Below are 27955 nucleotides of genomic sequence, written 5' to 3'. Positions count from 1 at the left end.
ATCACTGACACCGACCCACTTTAAACAGCCCAGCTGCTTTCTGGCCCACGTCCCTTCCCCTCCTGGGTTATTTGGCACAGCTGGAGCTCCTTTCCCACCCGCCAACAGCATCAGCTGCAGCTTCTTATCAGCTCTGGGTGCAATCCAGGCTGGAACCAAGTGAGAGGCTCCTGCTGGTGCCAGTGGAGGAGTGTTTGGAGCAGGCAGACTTTGTGCTGTAGCTCCTGGTGTGGAGCAGCAGATGATTTGTGCTGTAAAGGGAAAGTGGGACCTCTCCAGGGCCACCCTGTGAGCCAGCCAGTGGTGAGTGCCCATCCTCTCTTTTCCTGGGTGGTACTGTGTGACTGGGGGGGTGCTGGGGCTGTGCTTTTTTAATGCTTGTCCTGCAGGGAGCAGGATGGACAGTGGGGGCACAGCTCCCCGGGTTCATGTCCTATCTGCCCTGCTTTGGTGGTACCAGGGCTGAGAGCAGTTTCTGTGGGCCCTGTGGCTACTCCTGGCTGATGCAGGGCACGGGGCTGAGAGGGGGACACAGGTGAACCAACCATCCAGGCAGCTCTGCCCCCAGCCCAGCACCAGGGTAGTTTACCACAGGTTTTATTCCTCGTGTAGTGCTAAATATTTGGGAAATTCCCATGTGCATGACCCCCTGTAGTTCCACTGCCTGCCTCCACCAGCCCACTGCCACCACCCCAAGGGCTTGGAGAATGGGGAGAGGCTGGAGAAGGCTCCATGAGCAGCAGCAGCTCCCCCAGTTCCTACCTGCCCTGGCTTTGTGGGGCTCCCAGCCCAGCTGCTGCTGCTCCTGGGCAGGTATCAGGGAAACCCTTCCAGCCCAGGCTGCTGTGGGGATGCTGAGGCTGCAACAATGGCAAAAAAAAAAAAAAAAAAAAAAAAGCCCAGTTGATAAATGTCAAAAGAAATCCAGTAATCGGCTGAAAGCAATTTCCCGAGCTGTGGAACCGCCCTGGGCTCGCCATCTTCCTTTATTCATTTATCATGGTAAGGGCTTTGGCCAAAATACACAAAGCAGAGAAATTGTTGACATGTGGGGCCCTAGCAGAGCAAATCCTTCATCCTCCTCCCCCTCCCCGTGGCACACAAACTAACTTTTGGGGAGTTGTTTATTTAAGGAGTGCAGAGCACTTGGTGCTCTTTGAACCCAAATGCCTTGGGAGCAGGGCTGGGGCTGCCACCACCTTCCTGCCACTGCCTCCTGCTGCCCTGGAAGTACCTGCTCACTCTGAGGAGCTGAGCTGTGTCATGAGCTCAGGACCTGCTCTGCTTGCACCTCCTCCAGCCCCTCAGCTGTGGTGCCAGAGACTCACAGGCTGGGGAGGTAAATGCTGCTTTTGGGAAGTTCCTGTCTTGGCTTTAGGTCTTCTCAGTCCTGGCTAAAGCAGCTGTGCTGACAGCACTGGTTTCAGTTCTCTCCCCACAGAGCCCCTGCCCACCCTGCTGCCATGGCAAGGGGCAAATGCTTGCTTGGGAACACACCAGCCAGCACCTGGCTGTCAAAAGGCTGCTGCTCCACACCTCATTTTGACTTTATTTCCAGCAGAAATAAATGCTGAGGTTTGCAGCAGGACAGGCAGGTTCCTCTCGTGCCTGGCCTGGCTCCAGGGGACTGAAGGCGTGGGGCAAAGATGGGGCACAAAGTGAGCAGGGCAGTCCTTCCTCTGTGCCTCCAGCAGTTTCCAGTTCTCCTTCTTGATATTTTATTTTCAATCTCAGCTCATCCACTTCTGTTCCCACCTGGATAAAGGACAACGAGGAGAGCTCCCCCCTCCCTCCAGCAGACCCCAGGGCAGGCAGTGGGAGCAGCCAAGGCTGCCCCTGCCCACCCCTGAGGCTGCTGGGGCTGTGGCATTCCTGCTCCAGGGGCACTGTGGCACTGGGATGGTGTTTATCCAAGCAGCTCCTTGGTCTTTGCTGCCAGCAGCTTGTCCATCTCTGCAGCAGCCTCATCTGCCATTTGCTGGATCTGTGGCAAGACAGTACAAATCAGAGCTGATGTGAGGTGATGCCACAGTTTAAAGGGAAAGGAGTGACCAAACCACCCTGTGGAACAAAGCTTCAGGTGCCAGCAGAACCCCAGTGGTGCTGGGGCCATAACTGGCTCTTCCTGGGGATTTGTTCCCACCAGCCCTCAGGGAATCTGTGCCAGGGTGTGAGAGCAGGCTCTGAAAAGAGAGGCCCACACAAACTCCTGGCTGAGCTGCACAAGTGGCTTGGTCAGGTTTAACAGAGAGCCTCAGGGCAGAGACAGAGCTGCTGGTGCTGGCACCAGGGAAGAGGGGCTGCTACCTCTGCTGGCACTGCAGGTACTGTCAGTGCCAGGAGCTCACACATCACGTAACAACCTGTTCATCTCTTGTAAAAAGAAATAAAGTGGTGATTGCTCAAGCCCTGCCCAGGGATCAGCTCTCTTGGTAACAAGAGATGGACATGGCCAGTGTGCAAAAGGGATGAAAACAGGCAGGTAAAGTCTGGGGCACAGCGTGTGTCATGCACGGGATCCATGGGATCAAGATCTGCTTGTCTGCAAGGCCTGACAGTGACCTTGGCTCATAACGGAAAATGTGGGTACAAGAAAAGAATTCCACTGGAGATGTTACCTCCACCAGTGCAGAAGACATCTGTGTGCTCTGGGAGAGAGGCTTCCCAGCAGGGTTTGGTTACAATGGCCATTTTTCCTGCTTGCACAAACGCTCTGTATATCGATGTTTATTTTTGTGAGCACACACAGAACTGTCCCAGAGCATTTGCAATGTATCTAACTTTAGCTGCTAATAAACAAACAGCTAAGAAGTAATGGCCTGCCTTCAGAGGCATCAATTCAGCAGAACACTTAGGCTTGAGCCTGAGTTTATGCCCAAGTAATTGACTTTAGTGACATCTGCTCTTAGGGAATTAGACATGTGCTTAAGTATTTTCCTGAACTGGAGCCAAAAACTCAGAACAGAGATAATCTTGCAAGCCTTTTCATTAATAGCAACTGGAGCAATGCTCATTAACACATTTGCAGTGGGCAGGCATGGCAAAAGTGGTGGTACAGCCATGGCCATGGATTGTTTTGCTCCCTAAATGCTGCTGGTTGGTGCAACAATTCCTCACAGTACAAAAGCTTTTGGGGAATTCTTTTTCCCTGTGTCAGCTTACAATGGCTCATATCCTAAATCTGGCTTTGAGACTGAAGCCCCAAACCTCACAAAGAAAAAGCAGATACAAATGTCATTGCCAGCTCCAGAAATCCAGCCCAGGGCTGTCCATTGCCCCGCTGGGTTCTCAGTGCTGAGGATTTGTCAGCAAGGGCTGGGATAAACCACTGAGCTGTGGGACACCAAAATATGGCAGAAGGAAAGAAAAATTACCTGCTTTTCTAGCAGCCAGATGGTATCTTCTGACACTTTGCTCTTGGACTTCTTTATTTGGGTGATGCTTTTGCTCCTCACCTTTCTCAGGGCCTCTTTGGACTTGTTGGTGGACTGCTTGGCCAGCTTGGCCAGGTTCTCCCTGTGCTCCCTCGTGACCCTGGGAGGGAGAGGAGAGGAAAAACACCGAAAGGAAAAGCAGTGTCATGTGTAGCACAGCCAGATTTATTTTCTGTGCAGGACTCTGGGTAAATGAGTGATCCTCTCCAACTGGTGCTGCCCTGCTCAGGGACACACAAAAGCTGCTGGTTTTAGATGGAGCTGGCTCTGTGTGGAGACACTGCCTCAGGGCAGAGGGACTGAACAGCTCAGGACACGTTTTTATTCTGCTTTGGTCCACCTGAGAACATCTGCCAGCTCTGCACAGCATTCCAAAGAAGCAGCCTTGAACCTAGAATGGAAAATTTCCAGCTCAGCCCTAAGCTGGGGATCTTGGACTGAATCTTGCTTTTTAGTTCTTGCTGCAGTGCCTGAAAGTCATCTTGAAATGTTCAGACTTTCCTTACTTCCTGCTGCCAAAGCATGTGTGGGAAAGAGGAAAAATCCAGCTCCAGACTCGAAAGACCAAGTGAAAATTGTCATCCTAAAAAGCACAAAACTGCAAAGCCAGGAGGAAATGTCTGCTCCTGAAACTCGGGTTTGCCTCCCTGCAGCTGAAGAGCCTGAATTATGTACCTGGAAGCTAATAAGCTTCTCTTTCACTCAATCTTATCCCAGCTCACTAGGACCAGGATTTCCCACCAAGATGATATGAACACCTGGGTTGACAAGAGGATGCTGCTGGACGTGGTAAGCCACAGGTAACTCAGACCAGGAGAACTTCTGGTGAGCCCTCCCCCTGATGTGGGGCCAGTTACTGCTGTGGTGTCACCAAAAAAATGTTCAACTTTCTATCCCAAACTAAAAACTGGTGATGAGGGGGTCTGGCCATCAGAAAGGCTCAGGAATGGCTGATGTGTCCCTTCAGCTCGGGTCACGCTCCAGGACCCACAGCTGACCACTGTCAATTGCTAGTGCTTAACATTAATATTTTAATTATTTTCATAGCTCTTGGAGTTTCCAGACCGCCTGGAGAAGGAAAATCCCCGGTGCAATCCCTGAGACTCACTAGCAGGAGAATGCGTGGGGGTGATACTGCAAAATAAACATTTCACAGGAGTATTTAGAAATTGGCTGCAGCAGCCTGGCTCACTAAAACCCTGGGGCTAGGACTCTTTCCACAGAGAGCTCAGGAAACGTGGGGTGAGAGTGCCTGGGCTCTGCCCCTCAGCGGGTGTGGGTCACGGGGGGCTCTGGGGGCACAGCTGGACCCACAGCCAGGCCCCACAGCCAGCTTTCTGGCAGCCATCCCCACTGCACAGTGCCAGAGGGAAGAGGTTTCCCAGAAGCAGTTGGTGTTTACAGGAATTCGGGATGGCCAGGAAAGCTGGCAGACCCAGAGAGCCAAGCCAGCCCGGGCACCCCGGCCTGTCCCCTCCCTGTGGAGGGAGCTGGCCAGGGAATGTCACATGGAATCTCAGAAAACCCTGAGCTGGAAGAGCCCAACTCCTGGCCCTGCACAGGACAGCCTCCACATCCCACCCAGTTCCTGAGAGAGTTGTCCAAGCACTCCTGGAGCTCCAGCAGCCCTGTGGCTGTGCCTGTTCCCTGGGGAGCTCTGGGGGAAGAGCCTTTCCCTGAGCTCCAGCCTAACCCACCACATGTGGCAGGAGGCTTCTGGCCAGCACAGGCTGACCAGGAGGGAGCAGGGATCCCTGTGCTTCCCCTGCACCCCAGCACTGATGCTCTGGGGCTTCTCACATCCAACCTCCCCTGGCAGAGCCCTGGCACACCTGGAACCCCCAGTGCCAGCTCATAGGCACAGCACCTTCCCAGGCAGCATTTTGGGTGAAGCAGGGAGTCAATGCTGGCTGCTCAGCCTGCAGGAGGGAGCTGGGAATCTCTGCCATCCCCTGCTGGCAGGGAAGGAGCTGGGAATCTCTGCCATCCCCTCCTGCAGGGAGGGAGCAGCAGCCGGGGGGAGCTCCGGGCTGTGCCCAGGGTATCGCTCGCCTGCCCGGGGCTGCCGAGCCTTGAAGGAAATGTTTTTGTTTATGCAGCACTGCCAGATTTCCTCTGCTTCTTGGCACGGGGTCACAGCTTTCATGCCTCCTTGTCTGTCTTTATTAACACCAATTTCTTTTTATCACCGCGCAGCGCCGGGGAGTTTCTCAGCGGGTTTTATGTTCCAGCCAGACTGTGTGTAAATTCTCAGCAATGCTACCAATAATGCCAGAAACAGACACTTTTCCAAGCAGATGCTGTTTCTGGTTAAGGAATCCATCAACACGAGCCAGGCCCCAGGTTTCTAAGGACAGTTGTTTTAATCCTGCCCCCAGATCTGGGACTTTTAAGCTGTCCTTAGGTATGTTTTCTTTTCTGTCTAGCAACCATCGTCCCTACCCCTTCTTAAAGCCAAAACAAAGTGTGAACTGAACTTGGGGAAAGGGGGTCAGATGGGGAATGAGGACAAGCTCCCACCCAGCTGCCATGGGGCAGCAGGGTCAGTCCCTGCCATTCCCCCAGGGACAGCCTTGTCCTGCCTGGCCCAGGGCAAACCTGCTGACTGACGTGGCAGGGGGGGTCACATCTTTTTTTTTTCTGAGGAATATATTTTTTCTGCCTCCTCCAGCACTGCAGCCCTCGAGGTCCCACCCCAGAGCAGACCCTCAGAGAGGACAACCCAGCTCAGCTCAGCACAAGACATTTCTCTGGGTAAGAGTGGTACCTCCAACGCCAGGAATTTCCTGTGAAGGACAGGGATCAGTTAAAGGAAAGCAAGCTAAACTAAACACTCGGCATTCATAATTGCAGATAAACACGGGCTGCAACATTTATTGCTCAATAAAACAGGCGAGAGGCTCCTGATGATGAGCAGGAGCAGCTCAGAACAGCTTTGGGGTGTTTCCAAGTGAAATCTTTTGGTCTTTTCTCCCCATAGTAGGTATCTTTGCTTATTTCTTAAAGGGCAAAGGGAAAAAAAGGCTCACAATGAGTCATTAAACTTTCAAATGAGTCATCTGGCTTTCAGTAAAGCATGTGTAAAAATATTACTGATTTACAAACAATATCCAGTGTAACACAATAGGTCCAAAAAAGATGAATCTAAAAATGAGGCAATACCATAAAAGACACAAGGTCAGGTCAAATTTGGCCAAGAGATCAACCAATACAAATGTTCCCATGGATGGTGTTCTTTCTTTTTTTTTTTTTTTCCTTTTTTTTTTAATTTTTATTTTTAAACCCTCAGAGGCTACTTTTTATACAAATAAATATTGCCTGTGCAGTGCTAGCCACACAAACAGGAGAATGCCTTGGGGAGCAGAGGGATCCTGGCAGGCAGCAGAAGTAAACACCAACCACACGAGTGTATTTTTTCTGTTAAAACTGCATTGCAAAAACCAAACTGATGGAATAAATACTGAAAAGCAAACTCCATGTTTCAATGCTCTGCTGAAACATTCTGGAGCACAGCTGGGCCTGCACAAGGCAAAATATGGCACATGTGTGTCCAGCTGATAGGTCACACTGAGGAGTGTTATAATGACAGATAAGGACAATTTGGATATGGTTTCATTTTTACTGTGCCTCCTTTCATGAAAGAACCAAAGTCTGCAGAACCAATATTAATATTGTCTTTTCATCTCTGATTTGTTGCTTGTTTTGCATACCTGACGTAATTTTGCAATTTCACTGCATCTCTGTCATATATTCTTTCATGAACTGCTGGAAATAATGTAAAACTTAAAGAAAAGAAAAAATTTAAAAAGTAAATGAGGAATATAATTATCTTTGCCCTGCCTTTTTCATTAGGGAGTTTTAACAGGCTGGAAGTGTTTGTCTTTGTGGTAAGTGGCTGAAACTCCCACAGCCCCAGACATGGAGCTAGAGAGCAGAGGGGACTGGAGTGCCAGTGAGGGCAGATCCATGGGCACAGCTCCCAAAATCCTTAACTCAGGACTTGCCAGGCTCCCCAGCAGCCAGGAAGGGACCAAGAGCTGCAAGCCTGACACAGGAGGGGAACACAGGAGCTTCCCTGGGAAGAGAAGCCCTGATTTTGCTCTGCAGCACCACAGAAGATAGTGACAGACCGCACACATTTGTTTTAAAACACAGTATTTTGTTAAAGCTTGGGATTTGCAGTTTTGGAGTTTCCTCCCCTGCAATTCCTATTCAAGGATGACCCAAGTGCCCATTAACAATCAAACCACTGTGCAGCAACCCGGGAGCCTCAGCAATTACAAAGATAATGGTGCCCTCCTCCTCCTCTGCCTCCTCTCCTGAGGAATGGGGGAAGGGCAGGGAGCACAGGGAAGGAAAATCAGCAAATAGAATGATAATGTCATTGCCTCTCACCACCAGCAACGGAAAGCTGCAATTAGACTGATCAAAATGCTGGGTAAAATTCCACAGAATGTTTAAAGGAGATTTACAGCACAAGAAATACCTGGTTCATCTCTACCAAGAAGTCACCTGCTTGTGCATGGGGTTTGTGCATGCCCTGTGTGGGAGCTGTTTGCCTTTACCATGGCTGAAACCATGCCCAGCCACACCTGCCCAGGTGTTCAGATGCTCCATAAGGTCTGAGCACCCACAGGAACTGATGAATTTTGCTTGTGCCACCCAGGGCTGTGCCAGGCTCTGTGTGTGTCAGCGGGTGGAGCTGCTGGGAGATTTCTCATTTCATCTGAGTGGAGCCCCACTCCCAGGCAGAGCCAGGATCACTTCTCCTGATCCAAACTGAAGCAGGGATGCAGCAGCACCTCCTGCCTCGTTCAAGGTCTGTGTTGGGTGAGGGAAGTGATGCCCAGCCCTTGCCCAGAGACAACCTGTTTTTCCAGCCCCACACCCAATTTTCCACACAGCCAGCAGTTACACACTGCATATTACACAAAAGAGTGAGCAGATTTTTTGCCAAAGCTATAAATTTCCTTCCCCTCACTTTCATCAGTTCCTTTGAGTGTTCTCTGCAGCAAGGTGCTGCTCTCCCCTAACATCACTGCCTCAACACCACTGTTCTGTGCTGGTGCAATTGCAGGAATTTAGAGCAAGGCAGCAAAGAATCAGCCCCTGGATTTAAGCAATACAGTTTCAAAAGCTTTTGGCTCTCTCTTTCAAAGTGCTGCAGCCAGCCAGGACCAAGCTTTTTCTGCAGAGGGAAGATGAAAAATAAGATCAATCATCAGATGCCAAGACGTGGTGACAGAGCTCAGACATTCCCAAGAGGTTTCACAAGACCCTCCTGAGGGCTCAGATTTTTTCCCTGAACCCGAACTACAGCTCTTTGGAAAGCAGCTGCATGGGGATACGCAGCAATCCTGCATGTTTACCCTCTGAAGGGCACTCACTGCAGGGCTCTGTGTTATCCTGCAGGATGCAGGGCTCGGGCATGGCACTCACTTGGGAACTGGCACCCGGATCACCGTCCCGTCCACCTCTGGGTTCAGGTTCATGCCACTCTCCCTTATGGCCTTTGCAGCTGCAGCTGTGCTCTGTAAAACAGATCAAAAGGTAAAGGGAATTAGGAAATAATCATTCCCATATGCCAGAGCTCTGTCAATAGTTGGCAATCCATCTCCACGGAACATGGAAACATTTACTTGTGTTACCAGTGAGATCAGGAAGTTACATTGGTGCAGAGAGCTTTGATCAAACCGAATGGGGAACTCCGGATTGGGGTAGGGGGGCACGCCGGGAGGAGAGGGGAAGGGAAGCAACAACAAAAGAAAACTCTTTGGCTTCTTTGAAACCGTTTGAATGGTTTGAGGCAACGCAGAGTGAAACCGCAATAAATTCCCAAGGCAGGGCCCGACTGTGGCAAAGGAGATGAAAGATTCTGAGCATTTAAAAATTCCAGTTGAGTGTTTCTCCCTAGAAATCACCCAGTGCCAGTTTTGAAACCCTAACGAACTTAACCACTTCAGCACCACAAGCTGACCACAGGACAGAAGGGCAGTGGCAGACGGCTGAGAACCAGCGCTCGTGCCCAGCTCTGTTTATTTTACAGCTCATAACTGAGGATTAACTTCTCCAAACTCCCCCACCGCTGGCTGGCACTCTGCTGCGTTTGGAAGGTGGGCTGGCAGGTTTGCTTGGTGACTGCAAGGTGATTCCAGGGCTCCACCCCAGCACAAGGTGGGAGTGCACCTCTACAGAGTGCCAGGCTTTGGGGTTAAAGCAGAGTTTGGCCAAGAACACCCACAGGGCTCTGCCAGGTCACTTCATTCTTGACTCTGACAAGCCCCAGGAGTTTTTTTCCTGTGCATGATGCTATTTCTGATACTCTTTGCCATCATTAACTTTAGCTCCAGGCTGCTGCAGTATTTATGTAGCTCAGACTGTATTTATAAAGCTCAGCTTTTGCCAACTGAGGCACAAACTGAAGCTCTGCAGATTTGTTCAGGTCCCTCATGTGTGACATCACTGAATGAAATGAATGCTCTGCTGGTGTTCTGCAGGAGACAACTGCTGTCCCCTGAAACTACAAGGGCAGAGAGAATGCAACCAAAATGATCTCAGCACATTAGGAATGTCAGTGTGTTATTCCATGAACAGTGCCTGCTCTGCAGGAAAGAAATACTCAGTAAGAACTGTGTTGTTTAACATAGATATTGGAGGAGATAGAAGAAGAAGAAAGTAATGAGAGAAGGGAAAATATTGCAATATTGCCTCCATCCCCTTGTAGCCTGTGAAAAAATAACTGTATTCAAAAACCCACTGTTTGGTTTTATAACTCTTGGGAAGACTTTGGCTCTGCAAGTCCTCTTCTATGATTATTTTATTTCTCAGTCTCTTCAGGCAATTTTATTTGCTTCTAAGTGTCATGAACTACTGACTGTATGCTGTAAATAATGACATCAAGTGATCGTGTCTCTAATGGTTTTAGTCCAATCTATCACAAAACAGGTGTGGGTACAAAGCAACTGTACTGAGAGAAATGTTCAAGTGCTGCTTTAGCATAGGAAGCAAACGTGGGCAATGCTATCTAGAGGATATTTAATTGCTCACATGCCCATTTCTCAGGCTGAGCTCCTGCCTGGGCACGGGATAAGCCATGGAGGGACTTCCCTGGCCCTCTCAGCACCGACACGCCGCGGGACCTCGCTGATGAGGGGCCTCCATTCCTCAGGGCCCTTATACCCTCTAAGAAACACTTAGGCATCAAGTGCCTTGCACTGACCTCCTCTGAGACTTTGCTGACTTAATTAATTGGGGAAAGCCTTTGCAAAATAAATAGAGATAAGCCTTGGCACAGCTCCAGCCCTGGAGCAGGAGGAGTTGTTAACCTTGTGCCCCGTGCCCGGCTCTGGGACCTGCTGCAGGGCACCACCAGGCTTGGGCTGAGCTCAGCTGGGATTTGGATTTGCTGCCTCATTCAGGGGCAGGCCTAAGGCTCCTGCAGAAAATGAAAAGAGCTTGTCTCTCACAGAAGATAAACCAGAGCCCCTAATTCGGGCTCTGCCCTGGAGGAGCTGCCAAGCCCAGCAGTGCCCAAGTCGAGCTCTGTGACAGCACCCAGCATGAGCCAGCTCAGCCCCACCTGGGAAGCTGTTCAGAAGGTCACAGGCTCCTCTCACGAACTCTCAGGGACAGCAGCAGCCCTGGTAATACATAACCAAGTTTCAGAGGTGTCTGATGAAGTCCCCAGCACAAATTCCAACTACACGTCTGGCTCTGTGCATGGCCACGTCTTGACAAGGAGCTGAAACAAATACAAGAGGGATCTGATACAGCACTGCAGCCATGTGTGCAGTTCAGGTGAGTGTGTGTGCTCAGACTTCTCATAAATGCATGGGAAATGGGGAGGGCTGGAAGGGCACAGTGAATCTAGGGATCTTGGTGTTCTTTTGCAGATCCAACTGAGGGAAAGCGCCTGCAAAGCAAACCCCTGTAACTCTGGCACTCCTTGGATGCAACCCTGAGAGCAACCACAGCACTCAGTAACTCTCCTCTGACCCCGTGCTGCTGCAGGTGAGCTGCTCTGGGAGCCACGTGGGGCTGGGAGCTGCTGTCAGCAGCAAAATGCCCCTTCTGCTCTGTGTCAGCTCCAAGTGACACAGCCCAGCCCCAGCCTGCAGCCCTGCCACGTCTGACTGACTCTGTCTAAATGCTCCTTTGCTCAGCATCGACCTGTTTGTTCCCGTGGCAATTATCTCCCCTGCCAGTGTGTCCTCACCTCTGGAAAACTGGTCATGTTCACTATCATGAGCTGAGGTGACTTCTGTGAGATCTGCCCCAGCTGGTTCAGCGGAAACTTCCCATCTTTTGTCACCACAGTTATGTGATCCAGGGCCCCTCAAAAGAACCAAACACAGGGAGCTTCAGTGAGACAAAACACTGTGCAGGGATGCTGAAGAAAAACGTGTTCACATTGCCCCGCTTCCCTCCTGCCATGCAAAACGCAGAGGTTACAAAGGAAAAAACAGTGTTTATTCAGACTTCAGGTGCTGTTTGTGTTCAGGCATCCCCTGTGTATTCACAAGTTAAATATTTCAAAGCTGCTCTAAAGCACAGAAACGTGAAAACAAAACTCTTGTTTGTTTTTGCTGCTAGAATAGGAAAACTAAGCAGGATTGTTAAGAATTAAAGGGAAACGGTTATTTTTTAAATTCTTACAACTTAAAGAAAATCAAAATGTTGCTATAAAAATCAAGACAAATATTGTCTTTAACTTAGCAGTGCTATCTTAAACCCCTCTATTTTTTTCCAGGCCCCCAGAGGGGTGCTGTACACTGCCTAATTTAAAGTATTCCATTTCTCCCTGAGCTACTCTTAATCTGCTCTCTATTTTCTGCTGTAAAATGTTAACAGGCCAAAAGGCACATGGGACAGGAGGTACTTTATCAGTGCAATTAAAAAAAATACCTATGTTTAAAATAAATAGTTAAGAGACTGAGCTACACTTCCCAGCTCCATTAAAGACAGAAGTGCCCCTGCCAGAGCTGGGGTGGTGAATGATTCCAATTTGGTCATTGTTTAATGTTAAATTTTACCCCTGAAACTTGATATGCTTACAAATGTTCAGAGTGTTATAGTAACTGCAGCTTAGGCAAACATTCACATTTCTTCCTAAAACACAGGATCCATGAAGGAGGCTTGTACAGGTTACTGCCCACAAAGATGCACAGCAGAAAAAGGTTTGTATATGCCAGACACCAGCCCAATGGCAATTTCCAAAAGGATCATTTAATGGCAATTGGATTTTTCCTGCCCTACTGCACCATTAGCTGACAACCTGCTTTTTCATCACATCTGCAAACAGTTCAGTTAGACACTTTTGACATCTCCCACTTAAAAAAGCTATTTCCAGGAAGCTATTAACAAAAATGGATCCTTCCTGGTCAAGCTCAGGGTGAAGAAAGCCTCAAGCTGGGATGTCAGGGTTGTAGGAATTGGATAACTCCAGGAAAAGAAAATTGATTTTGAAAAAAATCTGAGTTGTCCGTTACTAGGATTTGTATCCTTACTCACAGGCTACAGAGCATCACACGAGGAAGTTACCAACCTGGTGAGGTTCTAACATTGAGATTTCTGCTGAAATCTTCTTTCAGAGCTTCTACGACTGCCTGCATGTCTTCACTGGTTTCCTCCAGATTGATAATATCCTCAACTAGGGCAGCACTGATATTCACTTTGGCTTGACTCTGCCCTTTACCTTTAGCTGCAGATTACACAAAAAATTAGTTTCTATTTCTGACAAGTTAGTTAGAAACCAGAAAGAAGATATTATTAAAGTGCTGCTCAGACTTAGAATCAAGTCTAAGACAAACTGAAACAAAACCAAAGTAACTGTACTTTTAATGAGTAAAGAGCTCGCCACTTGAGCAGCCAAAAATAAACAAACACACTAAACAACACTTATAAATATTGAAAGAGAGGTTGCAAAACCGTGAAGAAAGCTGCCATTTTTACCTCTTTTGGTAGCCAGCTGTCTGCTCAGCAGCACCGGCTGCACACAGCGGCCCGGCGGGAGCGGGGCCGGGGGCACGGCCCCGGGCAGGGCACGGGAGCAGCGGAGCAGCAGCGCCGGGAGAGGCCGGAGGCAGCGCAGCGCCAGAGCCATGGCTGCCCCACCTGCGGGAGAGGAAGGCAGCCGGGCAGCGAGGGGCCGAACCGCACCGAGTCCGGTTTTACCGGGGGCAGGCGGCAGCTCTGGGGGCTGCCGTGCCCACCGGGCACATGCCGCGAGAAGGGCTCGGCGGCTGCCAGCCGTGCCCGCGGTGCCGGCACGGCCCCGTGCACATCTGTCCAGATGTGCCCGTGACACCAGCCCACGGCTGGGAGCGGCTCAGCCGGTACCGGCGGGGCTGAGGTTGCCATTTCTGCCGCAGGGCTCGGACAGCCCCACACTCACGGGGTTTATTCCGGCTGCGCCGTGCGGAGCTCCGGGCACTCCCCGCGGAGCTGCGGGAGCGCACACGGCACTCGGGCCCCGCGGAGCCGGCGGCGCGGAGCTGCCGCTGGCGGCCACCGGGGGCGGCGGCCCTCCCTGCGCTGGGGACACCCGGCCCCGGCCCCGGCNCTCATCTTATCCCGCCCCGCCCCTGGCCCCGCCCACGCCGCTGCCGCCGCTCAGGACGGCCCGGCCCGCTCGCCCCGGTGCCCCGTGGAAAGCCGCGCCGAGGACCGGGCATCGGGGGCTGGCAATCGGGAATCGGGGGCCGCGATCGGAGCCCGGAGGCGGCGAAGGGGAGGGGAAGGAAGGCGGGGGAGGGCGGGCGCCACCGCCTCGCTCACCGTAGCGCGGCCCTGCGCGTCCCGGACGGCGTCATCGGCCGCGCCGCAGCGTGGCGTCACCGCGCGGCGCCAAGGGCGGGGCGCGGCCTGCGCGGGGTGGCGGCGAGCGGCGCAGCCCGCAGGGCCATGGAGCCGGGCCGCCAGGCGCTGCCGCTGGAGAACGCCTCCATCCTGTCCGAGGGCGCGCTGCAGGACGGGCACCGCCTGTGGATCGGCAACCTGGACCCCAAGATCACCGAGTGAGTGACCGCGGAACCGCCCCCGCAGCGGCGCCGCCCCGGACGGGGCCGTGTTCCCGCAGCAGCGCCGAGCCCTGCCCGGCCTTCCCCGGCCCTGCCCGGGCCCGTCCTCAGCCCGAGCCCTGCCCGGCCTTCCCCGGCCTCAGCCCGAGCCCTGCCCGGCCTTACCCGGCCTTCTCCGACTCTGCCCGGCCTTCCCCGGCCTCAGCCCGAGCCCTGCCCGGCCTTCCCCTGCCCTGCCCGGGCCCGGCCTCAGCCCGAGCCCTGCCCGGCCTTCCCCGGCCTCAGCCCGAGCCCTGCCCGGCGGCTCGGCTGGGGCAGCGCTCCCAGCTGCTGCCTGTGCCCCGCGGCCGGGGGGCTCCTTGCCCGCTGCAGAGGTTGTAAAGCTCTGAGGAGCGGCCCTGCCTGCCGTGCTGTGCGGGCAGGGATCGCCCAGCGTGCTGTGTCTGTGTGTGCGTGTCCTCCCCGCAGCACCCCCCGAAGCTGAAAACATCCCTGCTCTCCAAACTGGGCACGGGTAGAATGTCAGGCTGGAGATTTTCAGGGTGACGGTGCTACAAGGAGTGGTAAAGCAAGGCACAGCCCTGGGAATTCTACCCAGAGTGGTCGGGGTCTGTGGGGAAGTGCAGGTGGGCAGGGCAGACCTGCCAAGCAGCAGCTGTGCTTTGGGGTTTTGCTGGGCGTGAGTTCAGCAGAGCTGGGTGGTGAGGATGTGGGAGTGCTGGGGCCGGCTGCTGTGGCAGGTAAATGCACGAATCAAACGTGTGTGTGAGGATTTCATGTTTTCTCCAGGCTATGGATAATTATCTCCTGCACAAGCATAGCATTTGAACAGCTGAATTGTCAAGGGAATATGATGTGCTGTCCAATATTTGGATAGGATGCTGTGAAATCACTAGGTTGTATAAAAAGGAAAGCAAACCAAAACGATTTGGGCTTTGCACACTCACAACAAACAAGCATTTTTGATTAACTATTGTGTATGCCTGTCGTGGAATACTTTTTCCTCCTGGCTCTTTTTGTCTGTGTGCAGGTGCTGGGGTTTGTTCTGAGTGTGGTTCATCTGAGCAGAGCAGCTCCCTAATAGCCTCTAAATGGGATCATTAATGCTTTGTGATTTCAGCCATTCAGCTTTGGAGGTTTCTGCATTCATTACCACTTCTGTCCCACAGCTCTGTCCCTGTGGTTTGTCCACATTCACTGACCACGTGAAATTCGATATTGAAGTTCTTGAGTGTTGTTTGCTGGGTGCTCAGGGGTTCAGGAGCAGGGTGAGGGTGGGAGTGCACTGATCCTTCACTGCCCAGGAGGATCCTCAGTGCTGCTAAAGACCCTTTCAGAGTAGGTTGTTCCTTTTAGACTTGGCCAGATAAGTAATATGGCAAAATTTACTGTTTTCATCACTTGGATGAAGTGAGTTTGGTGATTTCTCAAACCTGGAGTGCTTCCATGCTCCTAAACGTTTAAAGTTTGCCCAGTGATGAGTAACAGTGCTTGCTGCTTATTTCAGGCTTTATAATTCTGTGTCTTGCTTTTTGTTTTGCTTTAAAATGGCTCTTCTCTCCAGCAAATTATGTTGTGTCTCCCATTTCCTTGTGAATAAAAGAAGAGGAAGCTCCTTTCAGCACATTGTCAGTGTAAAGAAAGTGTGTGGTCAGTAAATTTCTATAAATCATCTTGACCCTTACTCTCATGCTAAGGGCTTCCATCTCTAGTTCTGGTTGTTCCTCTGAATTATTCCTGTTAAGGTTACTACTCGCATGAGTAAATCAAACTCCTGAAAATGAAATGTTTCTGCATTTGCTGCTTTTATCTGTTTTTTAAAGAGCTGCCTTTGTTATTTCTACGTTGGATTTGTTTGAGGCAGAGTAAGGTTGATTGAGTTGTTGGCAGAGTTAATAAGTGGTTGTGACACTCTCGAGGAGAAACGAGATCAGAAAGTCTTGAATCAATCCAAGACTTCCATTTAAAGAGCAAACTAGAGCTGCAGTCAAGTGCTGGGGAGTTAATAGGTAATGTACACATTGCAGCACAAGCTGCAGGAGCAGCATTTATAAATGTAGGGCTGCCCACAAATTACAGCCTGGGAGCTGATGCTTTGGGGAGGTTGTTGCACACACACCGAGTGACTGTGCCTCAGCTGGGGGTGCTGACATGCCCTGGGCACTGGGTTATGGTGGCTCTTCAGCTGGCATTCCTCCCTGCTGGCAGTGGGTGTGGGTGATTTCTTTTGTCCAGCACCCTTAAGGCACGGCCTGCCTGTGGGAGCAGGTGCTGTTGGGGGTCTCGAGTGTGTTCTCAGCAGCTGGGAGCAGGACAGCTGGCACCAGGGGACCTCACAGCTGCTTGTGGCACAGGATGGTGTCTCCAGGCACTCTGGGAGCCGTGAGATCCCTGCCGTGGGGTCTGCATGAGGACAGCAGCAGGTGGTTCCTCGTGGTTTGGTGTCACCACCACGGCAGGGCAGGGCACGCGCTGTGGCTCAGCTGTGTGGTCTCATCACCCCATGGGGCAAAGCCACATGGTTCAGTTCTGTCTCCCTGTGGCAGGTGGGCTGAAATTGCCTCCTCTGCCCATTCCTGCTCCTAAAGCTGCCTGAGACTTCCCAGCTTTTTGGGCAGGCAGAGATCTCCTTTTCAGCTCTCCGGTTCACATGGCCCGCTTTCCCGTAGCCTTTCAACGCCCATTCATTTTCCAGGGGCATGAAGGAGCGGGTGTTGAACTTCCTCAGCTGCCGTGCTGCTTGTCGAGGATCCCATCCCCGATGAGTCTCACCTAGAAAACAATGTGTGCACAAGCTGTTGTCACAGCCCCCCGCTGGCAGCTCCCAGTGGGGCAGAATTCCTCGCAATAATAGATTTCGCATGTGGCCCGGTCCCCGCGCGGGGTCCTTGGGACAGCATTGTTCAGAGGAAGCCTTGCCTGCGTCTGAATAGCGCTCGGGGTGCCAGGAGGAAGAGAGGAGGAAAAGGAAATGGGGGAGCTGCAGGTTTGTCTCGCATCCACATCAGATGACAGGAAGTGGGGATGGAGGTTGGCCGCGGATCCGCGGAGGGGCCGCAGCCGTGCCAGCGCTTCCAAGCTCTGGGTGACACACGTTGTTGCCATAGTAAAGCTTTTTACATCTTCTCACCTTTTTTTTTTTTGGTTATTGAGGCTTCAGGTTTTCCATGACAGTCTTCTTCTTCCGTAAGTCTTGGCCTGAAGAGCTGCTTGTCAAGTTACTGTTAATGCCCTCATTATTTTAACAGTAACAGACCATAATCACAGCCTAAAACATTGATTATACAGGATTTCTGAGCTGCTCCACAGAGAGGAGGTGACCTGCAGTTGTAAAATTGCAGGCACGGTTGGGAAAAGGGTTCTAGCTCGGGGTGCCAGGAGGAAGAGAGGAGGAAAAGGAAATGGGGGAGCTGCAGGTTTGTCTCGCATCCACATCAGATGACAGGAAGTGGGGATGGAGGTTGGCCGCGGATCCGCGGAGGGGCCGCAGCCGTGCCAGCGCTTCCAAGCTCTGGGTGACACACGTTGTTGCCATAGTAAAGCTTTTTACATCTTCTCACCTTTTTTTTTTTTGGTTATTGAGGCTTCAGGTTTTCCATGACAGTCTTCTTCTTCTTGTCTTGGCCTGAAGAGCTGCTTGTCAAGTTACTGTTAATGCCCTCATTATTTTAACAGTAACAGACCATAATCACAGCCTAAAACATTGATTATACAGGATTTCTGAGCTGCTCCACAGAGAGGAGGTGACCTGCAGTTGTAAAATTGCAGGCACGGTTGGGAAAAGGGTTCTAAACAAAATAGATCACATAAGTTATTTCTAGACTGTTGATGAAAATTGTTTTAAAGGAGCAACTCTCACCTCACTGCTAAGAAGGTATTATTTGAATGCAGATGCTCTCAGGAAAAAAAATTAAAAAACACCCCCAAAAAGTTCCTTTTGACAAGGCAGCTGCAGGGTCTTTTAGTGCAGAACTCGGGGAGAATCCTCCCTGCCCTTCCCCTGCCTCTGTAATGGCCAGAAGGGGAGCAGCATCCTGGTGTAAGGACTTTATTTCCATACTGCTGGAATTCCGAGGGCTTTTTGGAGCACTGTGTTTACAGAAACAAACCTGAGGTGCATTTACATATCTTGGAGGCTCTGGAAGTCCAACACGTGGAGTTTTTTATACATCACATCTCCAAAGTCAGTGTTTTCACTTGTACATCTGTGTCTGCTTTTTTGGAAGTGTGAGGTGGTGAAATTTGGCTACCGCGTAATCACCTCCTTTTCTTCACCCTGCTCTTTCCAGTTCCCCTTGCTTTCAGAGCAGTTTGAGAGCTCATAGGTGTTGCAAAGGATGTAGGAAGCCTTCCATAATCAATGACAATGTGTGTGTTCCCCTGGGGGGTAGCTTGGCCCTGCTGCACTGCTCGTCTGTACACACGCTGCACCTTCACCTCTTTAAAAGTGCACATCCTGAATGTCCACTGTGACCCATCCTGTGGGATGACTCACATTCCTGGAACTTTCTTGCCTGGCTTCTGAAGCTTAACAAAGGGCTAAGGCTCTTTTCAGACATCCTATCAGGCTTTATTAGGAAAAATGTTGTCTGCCCTTCCCATCTGGACAGTGCCTGGTGCACTTGGCTGCCCTGGGCCACTGCTGACCATTCATGTCTGGAGATGGGAGGTTTCATCTGGTGCCTGGTGTTATCCTGGTAGGCTCTCTGAGCACTGAATGTTACCTTAAACACTGAAAATTGGGGTTAGACTGTGTGGCTTGCTAACAAACACAATACAGCTGCTTGGGAGATGAGCCCTGACCAAGACACCCTTATTAAACACTTAAATAATTCTTAAATGTCAGGGATGGGGTCAGGCAGTGAAGCAGCAATGAGTGTCACTTTTCTCCTGGGTCAGCCAGTGCTGTTAAACACTTCAATCCCAGGGAACCAAAAAAAGCTGCAAAGAGCTTTCAGGATTAGATGTGGCCTGTACAGCATATGTGCTCCTTGTTTCAAGTTGCTCAGTGCACCAGATACTAAGCAGACAGATTTACTCTGGCTTTCCCCAGTTTTATTGGAAACAGCACACTCCCCACTGGATGGCAGGAAGATAATTGGCTGAAAAAGTGTCTGACTTCCATGAACATGTCACTGGAAAGCTGTCTGAGCCAGAAGCACTGGCAGATTTAGGCTGGATGATGCTGTGGGCTGGCTGCTGCCTTTTTGGTTGAGGCCTGCTGGCAATTCCTGGCTGCAGGTTGTTCTATTTATTCTGTCTTCCTGCATCCCCATCTTTTTCAGGCAAGTGCCTGTGTGCCCTGGGGTGTCCTTGCCAGAGCACTGGCACGGTTGGCACGGGGCAGGAGTGGGTTTGTGCTGGGAGAGGGCAGCAGGAGGAGCAGGGTCCTGAGGGATGCAGGTGCTGTGGGCCTGAGCTGGGACAGGAGTACAGGGGATGGAGCTTCAGGTGCTCACATCAGGGCTAGAGAGAGAGAGAGAGAGAGGAGGGTTATGCTTAAAAGTAGGAGTGATTTAGTGAGGCAGGAGGCAAAACCCTCCCAAACCCCTTGGGAGCCATTGCATAATTGTCCAAAAGGCAGCTATTAATAGATCTCTGTGCCCTTCAGCTGGCACTGCTGGGAGGGAGCTTTGTGCCTTGGGGCTTTGGAAAGTCACTGGTAGTGCTGCTCAGAGCTGTGGATGCTGAAGGGGCACTGCTCAGGGCATCCTCCTCTGCAGGGATTTGGGAATGTGTGTGTGGCACAGCTGAGTGTGAGCTCTGTGTGTCAGTGGTTCCTGTCTATCTCCTCATGTCAGTGGGATGAAACATCATAAATGTTTTCTCTTCCCTTCAGATACCACCTCCTCAAACTCCTGCAGAAGTTTGGCAAAGTAAAGCAATTTGACTTTCTCTTCCACAAGTCTGGTGCTCTGGAAGGGCAGCCCAGGGGTTACTGTTTTGTCAACTTTGAAACCAAACAGGTAAGTTGCTTTTTGTCTAAAATTCTGATATAAATGACTGGCTTCTCTCCCTTTTTTTTATTTTTTATTTTTGTAATGCTAATTCAAAACTACAACAGGAAAGGTTAAATTCAGTACTTTGTCTACACAAACCCACAGATTCTAACAGCTCTGCTCTGTCACAGCCACTGTGACTGCTCCTGGAAGCAGCAACAGTGATTTTCTTTCTCCTCTGCTGTCTTCTCCTGAATCCTGCTTTTTAGTGCTAACCAGAAAGGGCCAATTCTTTGGTCCATTTTGCAGCTGGTGATAAGGAAGTCAGAAGAGCCCCAACACTGTGCATCTTGAAAATGATTCACAGCAAGGTGGAGCAGCAAGGCAGATAAAGTCTGGGTACTGGGAGTCTCAAAGGTGTGCCTGGATTGGGATACAGGGGGATAAACTTTCTGTGCTGTCAGTGAGCTGTACTTACAGTAGGCTAAATAGCAAAGAGAAAAGGGCTCTTTCCATGTGAGTGGGTTTTGACTAAAGGCTTGGTTTGTTTATGGAGCTGTCTTCCTGTGCAGGAAGCAGAGAAGGCGATCCAGTGTCTCAATGGGAAGCTGGCCCTTTCCAAGAAGCTGGTGGTGCGGTGGGCACACGCACAAGTCAAGGTAAGCTGGCTGCAAGGAGGAATTGCTTTTCCTTTGCAAAACTTAAAAGCTTTAATAATAAAGCCTTCTTATCGAGGCAGTCTTGGCCTGGCAAAAGAATTGCAGTCTGTTCTAGGAAATAACTCGGGGAGTTGATGTTTACAATCTGCAGCTTCTCCCGTCTGCCCGAGCTGTGCTGGATTAGCTGTGAGTGAGGACAGGCCCTTTAACCTGGGGGTCTTTGGGAGGGGGTTTCTGCTCAGAGCAGTGTGAACAGATTACTTCTCTAAATGCCCATGTTTTAACTTTTCCCAAACTTAGTGAGTAATTGGCTGGAAGTTTGAATCCTTCCCTTTGTGGTTTTTTTGCATAGGAGAGGTATGGAAATTCCCAATTACCGGTTACTGTGTTACTTGGTTCCACTTCTGAAAGCACTTATGTGGCAGCAGCTCTAATTAGTTTTGACTTTAAAGTAACATACTCTGCATCTAAGCTAAATATCCCTTTATTCCTTGCTCAGTCACATAAACAATCAAGTTTTTAAGATTGACTTAGGCAGTTCCTTCTGGAACATCCTTATTTTAATTTTTTAAAATTCTTTTCTTGTTTCTCCTACAGTTATTTACTATTTTGTGTTTGATAGAGCAATTTATTTTGAATAACTTTCTTTTCAGATAAACAAATTTTGGGGGAAGCAGAGAGGAGATGCCTGTTGCTATTTTCCTTTGGATAGTTTTCTTTTAGTTGATTGTCCTGCCAGCAGCTTCCTGCTTTGTCTTATCAAGTATATTAGTGCATCTGTTTTGGATGCTTAAAAATCCAAACCAGGTATCTTCATTAATGGAGACCACATTGTTTTAGTTACTGACTTCAAGAGCTCTTGTCAGCACATCCAAGCTCATGCAAATCCAGTCTCCATTTTCTGTAGCTGTGGAGCTACTGGAGTGCCACGTGCTTCCGGATGCCTGAGGAATGATCAGGCCAGGGAGTCTGAGCTGGAGGAGTGAGTGTCTGCCCAGCTGCTCCTGGGTCTGGGGAGGAACACGCATAAATAATCACCCCGCTTCACATGCCATTTTCCAATCCCTGCATGGAAAGACTTAACAGCGCAAAACTTTGGCTCGTTGTAACAAGAGTTTGTTTTAGACAAGAGCAGCACGGTGCTGAGCAGCTCTGAGATGAGTGGCCAAGGCTCACCAGACGCTGTCGGTTTGAGCAGCTCTGCTGAAAAACAAACCTGACTCTGTGCCAAGCGAAATAAGGAAGCAGAACACTGCAAATAGTTCAGGAGGCCCGTTGCCCACAGAGATGACAGACTCACAAGCTGCCTCCTACAGAAAGGAGGGGGTTGCTAACTGATTTTTTATTCCTTTTTTTCCCATCTTTTCTCCCAGGACTGCCCAATTCTGTGCAGTTTTGTACTTGGGTTACCTTCTGGCTCTGCACAATAAAGAGCACAGCAAACAGTGCAGTAGTTACCTTCAAGTTTACCATCTGTGCTTCCTGCCTTATGTAGAGGGGAACAAGAAGTGACAGCATAAGGTTTAAGGATCCACAGTACAATGCACATAACTGTTCAGTATCCAGCCTGCATTCCATGTTGGTACTAACCAAATATTGTGGTTGGGATTTGTTTCAGTGTTTGGCCACCAAAATCTCCCCTAGCAAAAGCTCCACCAAACCTGAGGTGATCTTAATCCAGCTTTAAAGTCCATCTGTTGGAAGTGTTTCTTTGTTCCTAATTGCAGCTGACTCAGTGCTTGGTCTCTTGCTTGCAGAGATATGATCACAATAAAAATGAGAAGATCCTTCCAATCAGTCTGGAGCCATCTTCCAGCACGGAGCCACCCCAGTCCAACCTGAGGTAGGAGATGGGTTGGGTGAGAGGTAACGCTGCTGTGGGACTGGCAGGGAACCAACTTCTTCCATTTCAGTAAGATTTGGAGTTGTTGGCATTGTTTGTGTTAAAAATCTAGCATGGCAAAAAAGCTGTTTTTGAAAGGGCAGTGCCTGTGAAGTCTCTCACTTGATGTGGGACACTTCAGACTGGAAGTTTATTTTCTAACTGCAAAGCCAGTTAGAAAATAGTAATAGGAGGGTAATAGGAGGAGGGTAATAGGAGGGGTATGAGGTGAGATGGGGAGTTGGGAATGTGTAGCACTCCAGCTCCTTTGGCCAGAATCTCTGCACTTCATGTGAATTAGATTTTTACTTGCTTATTTGGTTCAGCAAAATGCTTAATGAGCAAGAGGTTCCACAATAGTGGCAGAAGATTAAAACAAAGTCACAGGTAGTACTTCACACAAAACTAATTTTTTTTTTTTTTTTGCCAGTGGATTTTTGCCTGTAGGTCTTGTCTGTGGAATGTGGTTAAATTCCCCAACCACTGCATTTACCTAAAGCACATAGCTGCTTTGCTAATTCACAGTTTGTTTGTGTGGTTTTCCTCTGTGTTCTGTCAGTGGAACCCTGTGAGGAACCAGGACCAGATTAATGCACTTGCCCAGAGATAAAATGAGCTTGTAACAGGCCAGGAAGGAAAGAGCAGAGGGCTTCGAGTCATGCAGATTGTTAACTGCATCATGGCACAAAGGGGTTGTTCCAGTGAGGATGGATGGTGCAAGAAGCCACAGTGGGGCAGGGAACATTCCTCCCCGTCCATACCCAGTGGAGGACAGTGAATAACAAAGTCCTAGGAATTTGGGGTGTAACCTAGGATAGCTTCTCCCTTTGGGATAAACCCTGCTAATGCTGAAATAATGTTTCTTCCTGACCTAATTAGAGTCTGGGGTTTTCCCATCCCGAGCGGGCTGTAGCTGGGAGGAAGTCTGGCTTTCATTTCTCTGCTGTTCCCAGCAGCCTGCTCCGAGCTCTGCTCTGCTGCACATGCTCAGAGCTCCTGAAATGACATCATTTCAATGAAGTAGGAAGCCTTGCCGTGTTCTTGTCTCACTCAGCGTCCTCAAGGAAGCACTGAATAGGTGCAGGGGCTGTTATTTTGGGGTGCTGAGGAGTCTCTTGCAGGAGCAAACCCGTGCAGAGGCTGAAATGCAGCAGTGTGGGCTCTGGGCAGGGCATTCCTGCCTCGCTGTGGATGCAGCAGTGGGGGCTGCCTGGCCCCTCCTTGTGCAGGGAGGATTCTCATGTCAGCAGAATCTCTGGATTTCTGTAGGTTGGTTTCATGCTAAGATCAAGCTCAATGTCCCTTCTGCTTTTTCTCTTTCCAGTGTCAGTGCAAAAATAAAGGCCATTGAAGCCAAGCTGAAAATGATGGCAGAAAATCCAGACGCAGAATATCCTGCAGCACCTGTTTATTCTTACTTCAAGCCACCAGATAAGAAAAGGACTACTCCTTACTCCAGAGCTGCCTGGAAATCCAGAAGATGATGCTTATGAATGGATGATGGTAGCAAGAAACACTGCTTTGTATACCTGGAGTCCTCCAATGCTTTTGTACTTTTGTAGAGTGGGAAGGACAATGCCACCTGAGCAGGGCACGGCCAGCACAGCCCTCTGTCACACCTGAGGGTCTGCACGTTCCTGCCTGTGCAGCTCACAGCTGAAGGCTGTTCAGAGAAATAGGTTCCCTTCAAAGCCTCTGATGAACACACAGGCAACCTCTCGTTAGTGTGCATTCATTAGCCAGATTAGAAACAGTAACCAGCGTTCGGAGTAAGGCACATCCAAAAATACTCCATTTAACTGATTACTTTTTAAAGTATTTTTGAACGAAATGTATTCCAATTCATGTTTTAATGGAAGGAGAAGCACTTGTTTTTGATTAACATGCTGTAGTTATAATGGAAAAACTTTTTCATCTCAATAAAACTCATTTTAAATAGATCTTGCAACACCTTTAGTAACTGTGCATGCAATATTTTATATGCACCAGGGCCAATTGATTTTACCTTTTGATTTGCACACTCCACAATGTTACTTTATGATATGGTAATGACACAGCCCAGGTATTTTCAGTGTCATTTAGGGTGTAGGTGTGTGCCTGCCTGTAGGAATTAGTGTATTTACACATCACTGAGGTCTGTGCTGTGCCCTGAGCTTTGGCATTTGTGTTCAGTGATCCCTGATGGTGGCGGCTCCTCGTGAGCCGGGTGTGGGAGTAACTGCAGCCTCTGAGACATCTGCAAGCCATGAACTCCGTGTTTGCCCCCTGTCCTGCCCAGCTTTGGTTTCCATGGGCTGGTAGAGATGGTCAGCTGCCTCTGGTGTGAGGTGGCACCAGGGTTTGTGGTGAACTGGGACTGCCCCAGGGGCCAAATCCACAGATCTGATGGGAGGCATTGCTCTGAACCATCTGATCTGCAACACATTTTCCCCCTAAATGTCTGCAAAATAGAAATCTGAGGGAAAAAAAAAATCTGGCAGCATTTTCTCCTTTGTGCACACAGTGCTGTGACTGCATGTGCCAGGAGGATGTCAGAGACCTCACGTGCTCAGGTCCAGGTGACAATGGTCTGGCTTTCCCCTCCTGTCAGACCTCATCGGTCACTCTTGAGCTGCTCCCCCCGAGCTGGTTAATGGTGGTCTCAAACAGGAGGGGGAAAACAATTTGGAAACAGCCCCCGTTTGTGCAGGCAGGAGTTGCTCAGTGGCACAGCCCAGGGAGGTTTGTGTTCCTGCAGCAGCAGCACACCTCCCTCCAGGCAGAGCTGGCTTCCTGCTGCCGAAGCGAGCACCTGGAACGGAGCCGTGCCTGTCTGTGGCGGAGGATTGTTGAAAGCCTCAATTGTTCTGAAGTAGGTCTCGTGCTGTTAATGTTTGTTTCCTAGTTTTTGGGTACCTGACTAGAGGGAAAAGTAGAATTCTTGGGAGTTTGTACCCCTCTGAATGTGAGTGACGCCCGTTTACATTCCTCTGTGAGCAGCCTGTGTTTGTTCCTCCGTGCTCTAATGTTTGTAGCTTTCTGGGTCTGTATCTGCATTGTTTAGAACAGCTCTGAATTCTGTTCCCATGGGGAAGATACCTGAAGATACCTGACTTCAACTGGGTGTGTGGCTGTGCTCTCCTCAGAAACATCCTTTGATATTTATTTGTATTTAAATACAATTTGTTGAAATTCTTACAGCTTTCAATAAACATTTAAAATGCATGTTTTCCTCCAGGAAAGCCGAGGGTGGCAAGCAGGAAGTGAGTGAGGGTGGTAAATGCTTGGCATCAGCCGAAGTCCACTGACAGAACTCGGGTACAATAGCATCAGTCTTTTTTTTTTTTTTTTAATTATTTCTTTGCCCTGCCGTGGTCACTAACAGAAGTGCCTTGTGTGTCCAGCCAGGCTCAGACCTGGGGGAGCTTTATTGCAGGTGGGTGCTTGTGTTGGTCACTGCTGCTGCCGCCGGCCTGGCAGGCGCTGGTGCTGCTGCCTGCGGCTCCCCGGGGCCCCGACAGCTCAGCGAGCCCAGGTTCCTCACCCTGGGGCTGGGAGGAGGGAAATGCTCAGAAATGGGGTTTTTTTCATGAGCATCAACCCTGGGGCTTTGCATGAGACCGTCGTAAAGGAGATTTGAAGAGCGCCGGGGAGCAGCATCGCTGCGGCCGGCGCTGGAGCCGTGAGTAGGGAGGGTAGGAAGGAGAGCTGGGCTTGGTGCCTGGCTCCTGTGAAGGGGAATTGGGCTTTTCTCACCTCCAGCCTACACTCCTGTCCTCTGAGGGGGTTCCTTGATTCCCCTGTATTTCCAGCAAATCCATGGGAGCAAGGTGGGTTACTGAGGGCAACGTTCACCATGGCCACCGTGTGGGTTTTTCCTTGGTATTTGAACCATTCTGCCTGTGGTGACAGTCCCTCACTTGGGACAGGCGTGGAATCTTCACTCTGGGAGCACAGAACATTCCCAACCCCAAATTCTGGGATTCTGGCCGAGCTGCTGCTTGACACGCTGCCACCTTGTTCCTGCCTTGTACAAACTCCAGGGCTGGAGGAGGGAGCACACCGGGGTGAGGACAGGGATGGACTCAGGGCTGGTACCTGTTAGCTCCAGTGCTTTGAGTTCCCCAGTCACTGCCCAGGCCCTGTTCCTGGTGCAAGATGCACGTGTGAGATGTCTGCTCTCAGCAGGCAGTGAGAGCAGAACACCGACCCTGCAGTGCCAAGACTTACTCCCAGGGCTGGAGAAGAGCAGAAGCTGGGCTGGAGTCACCCCATTCCTCAGCCTGCTCTGGCTCTGCAGGGTCTGGAGAGCTGGGTCTGTAATCATGAAAGCAGTGCGAGCATCTGCTTGGCTGCGTGGTGCTGGCCCGTGGTGTTGAGCCGTGGCTGCCAAGCCATGCATCGCTCTGGGGATGCAAATAAACCCCACACGGCCCTGCCTCGACCGCTGCTGCGTAGGGGGACAGACAGCCTTCGTGGCTGAGCCCAGGAAAACTCCTACGTGTTTCTCCTGGAGCAGCCAGAGCCAATTCAGACCCCACCAGTGAGAACGAAGGGTTGAAATTGTCCTTTCTCAGCATCTCGCCTCTGCACTTGTCTGTGTCCCCTCGCACTCGGCCTCTGCAGAGCTGGGGACAGCGGAGGACAAGCTGGCAGGCCTTGGGTTCCGTTTCCTGGGGGTTACTCGGGCTTTCCTGCAACCTCGATGTTTAAACCTAATGCCTTGTATTTATTCTAAAATGGCTTTCATCTGATTTCCCTCTCGGTTAACAATTTAGCTGTCACAATCAATAACGGCGAGGATCCATCCCCGGCCGCCATCAGCTCACGTTACCGTCCTGCAATTACCCGGCGGTGGCACCGCTGCCGGGGCTTTGCTGGGGAATTATCAGGTTACTAATGAAGCCCGGGCAGCGGCGGGCGGCCAGACGCCGCGGCGGTGGGCGCGATCCCCGCTGCCGCGATCCGAGGGGGGCTGCGGGGCCGGCCCGCACCGTGCGCCCCGTCGGGGCGGGCAGCGGCGGGGGAGGNNCTGCCGTCGGGG

At 50.6% G+C, this 27955-nt stretch overlaps 2 protein-coding genes across 3 annotated transcripts; one reads left to right on the top strand and one right to left on the bottom strand.

Moving 5' to 3' along the window:
• Nucleotides 1–945: 945 nt before the first annotated feature.
• MRRF (mitochondrial ribosome recycling factor) lies at nt 946–14333 on the bottom strand. Of its 2 annotated transcripts, none has more exons than XM_041406438.1 (7): nt 14211–14333; nt 13386–13547; nt 12979–13134; nt 11650–11768; nt 8874–8965; nt 3375–3534; nt 946–1984 (listed from the first exon to the last, which is right to left on the bottom strand). In XM_041406438.1, exons 2-7 carry the CDS (start codon nt 13534–13536, stop codon nt 1907–1909), a joined length of 756 nt encoding a protein of 251 aa, XP_041262372.1. In that variant the 5' UTR covers nt 13537–13547; nt 14211–14333; the 3' UTR covers nt 946–1906. The 2 variants fall into 2 exon arrangements, with proteins under 2 accessions (XP_041262372.1, XP_041262373.1); XM_041406439.1 differs by lacking the exon at nt 14211–14333 and adding an exon at nt 14001–14128.
• RBM18 (RNA binding motif protein 18) lies at nt 14317–26136 on the top strand. Its single transcript, XM_041406440.1, has 5 exons — nt 14317–14449; nt 20292–20418; nt 20964–21050; nt 22808–22893; nt 24257–26136. Exons 1-5 carry the CDS (start codon nt 14337–14339, stop codon nt 24414–24416), a joined length of 573 nt encoding a protein of 190 aa, XP_041262374.1. The 5' UTR covers nt 14317–14336; the 3' UTR covers nt 24417–26136.
• The last annotated feature ends 1819 nt before the right edge of the window (nt 26137–27955 follow it).

Source organism: Onychostruthus taczanowskii, unplaced genomic scaffold (genome assembly GCF_017590055.1).
Source record: "Onychostruthus taczanowskii isolate IOZ18803 unplaced genomic scaffold, ASM1759005v1 scaffold25, whole genome shotgun sequence".
Lineage (NCBI taxonomy): Eukaryota > Metazoa > Chordata > Aves > Passeriformes > Passeridae > Onychostruthus > Onychostruthus taczanowskii.
The sequence above is the reverse complement of the archived record's forward strand: the minus strand, read 5'-3'. Positions and strand labels throughout refer to the sequence as shown.

What these genes read in the sequence shown, in the direction of transcription:
- MRRF (XM_041406438.1), bottom strand. Translation starts at nt 13,536, where the DNA reads ATGGCTCTGGCGCTGCGCTGCCTCCGGCCTCTCCCGGCGCTGCTGCTC. An exon ending in ATCCGGGTGCCAGTTCCCAA is followed by an intron (nt 3,535 to 8,873) that starts GTGAGTGCCATG and finishes TCTCCCTCCCAG; the next exon opens with GGTCACGAGGGAGCACAGGG. An exon ending in TCTGGCTGCTAGAAAAGCAG is followed by an intron (nt 1,985 to 3,374) that starts GTAATTTTTCTT and finishes GTCTTGCCACAG; the next exon opens with ATCCAGCAAATGGCAGATGA.
- RBM18 (XM_041406440.1), top strand. Translation starts at nt 14,337, where the DNA reads ATGGAGCCGGGCCGCCAGGCGCTGCCGCTGGAGAACGCCTCCATCCTG. An exon ending in CTGGACCCCAAGATCACCGA is followed by an intron (nt 14,450 to 20,291) that starts GTGAGTGACCGC and finishes TCTTCCCTTCAG; the next exon opens with ATACCACCTCCTCAAACTCC. An exon ending in GGGCACACGCACAAGTCAAG is followed by an intron (nt 21,051 to 22,807) that starts GTAAGCTGGCTG and finishes TCTTGCTTGCAG; the next exon opens with AGATATGATCACAATAAAAA.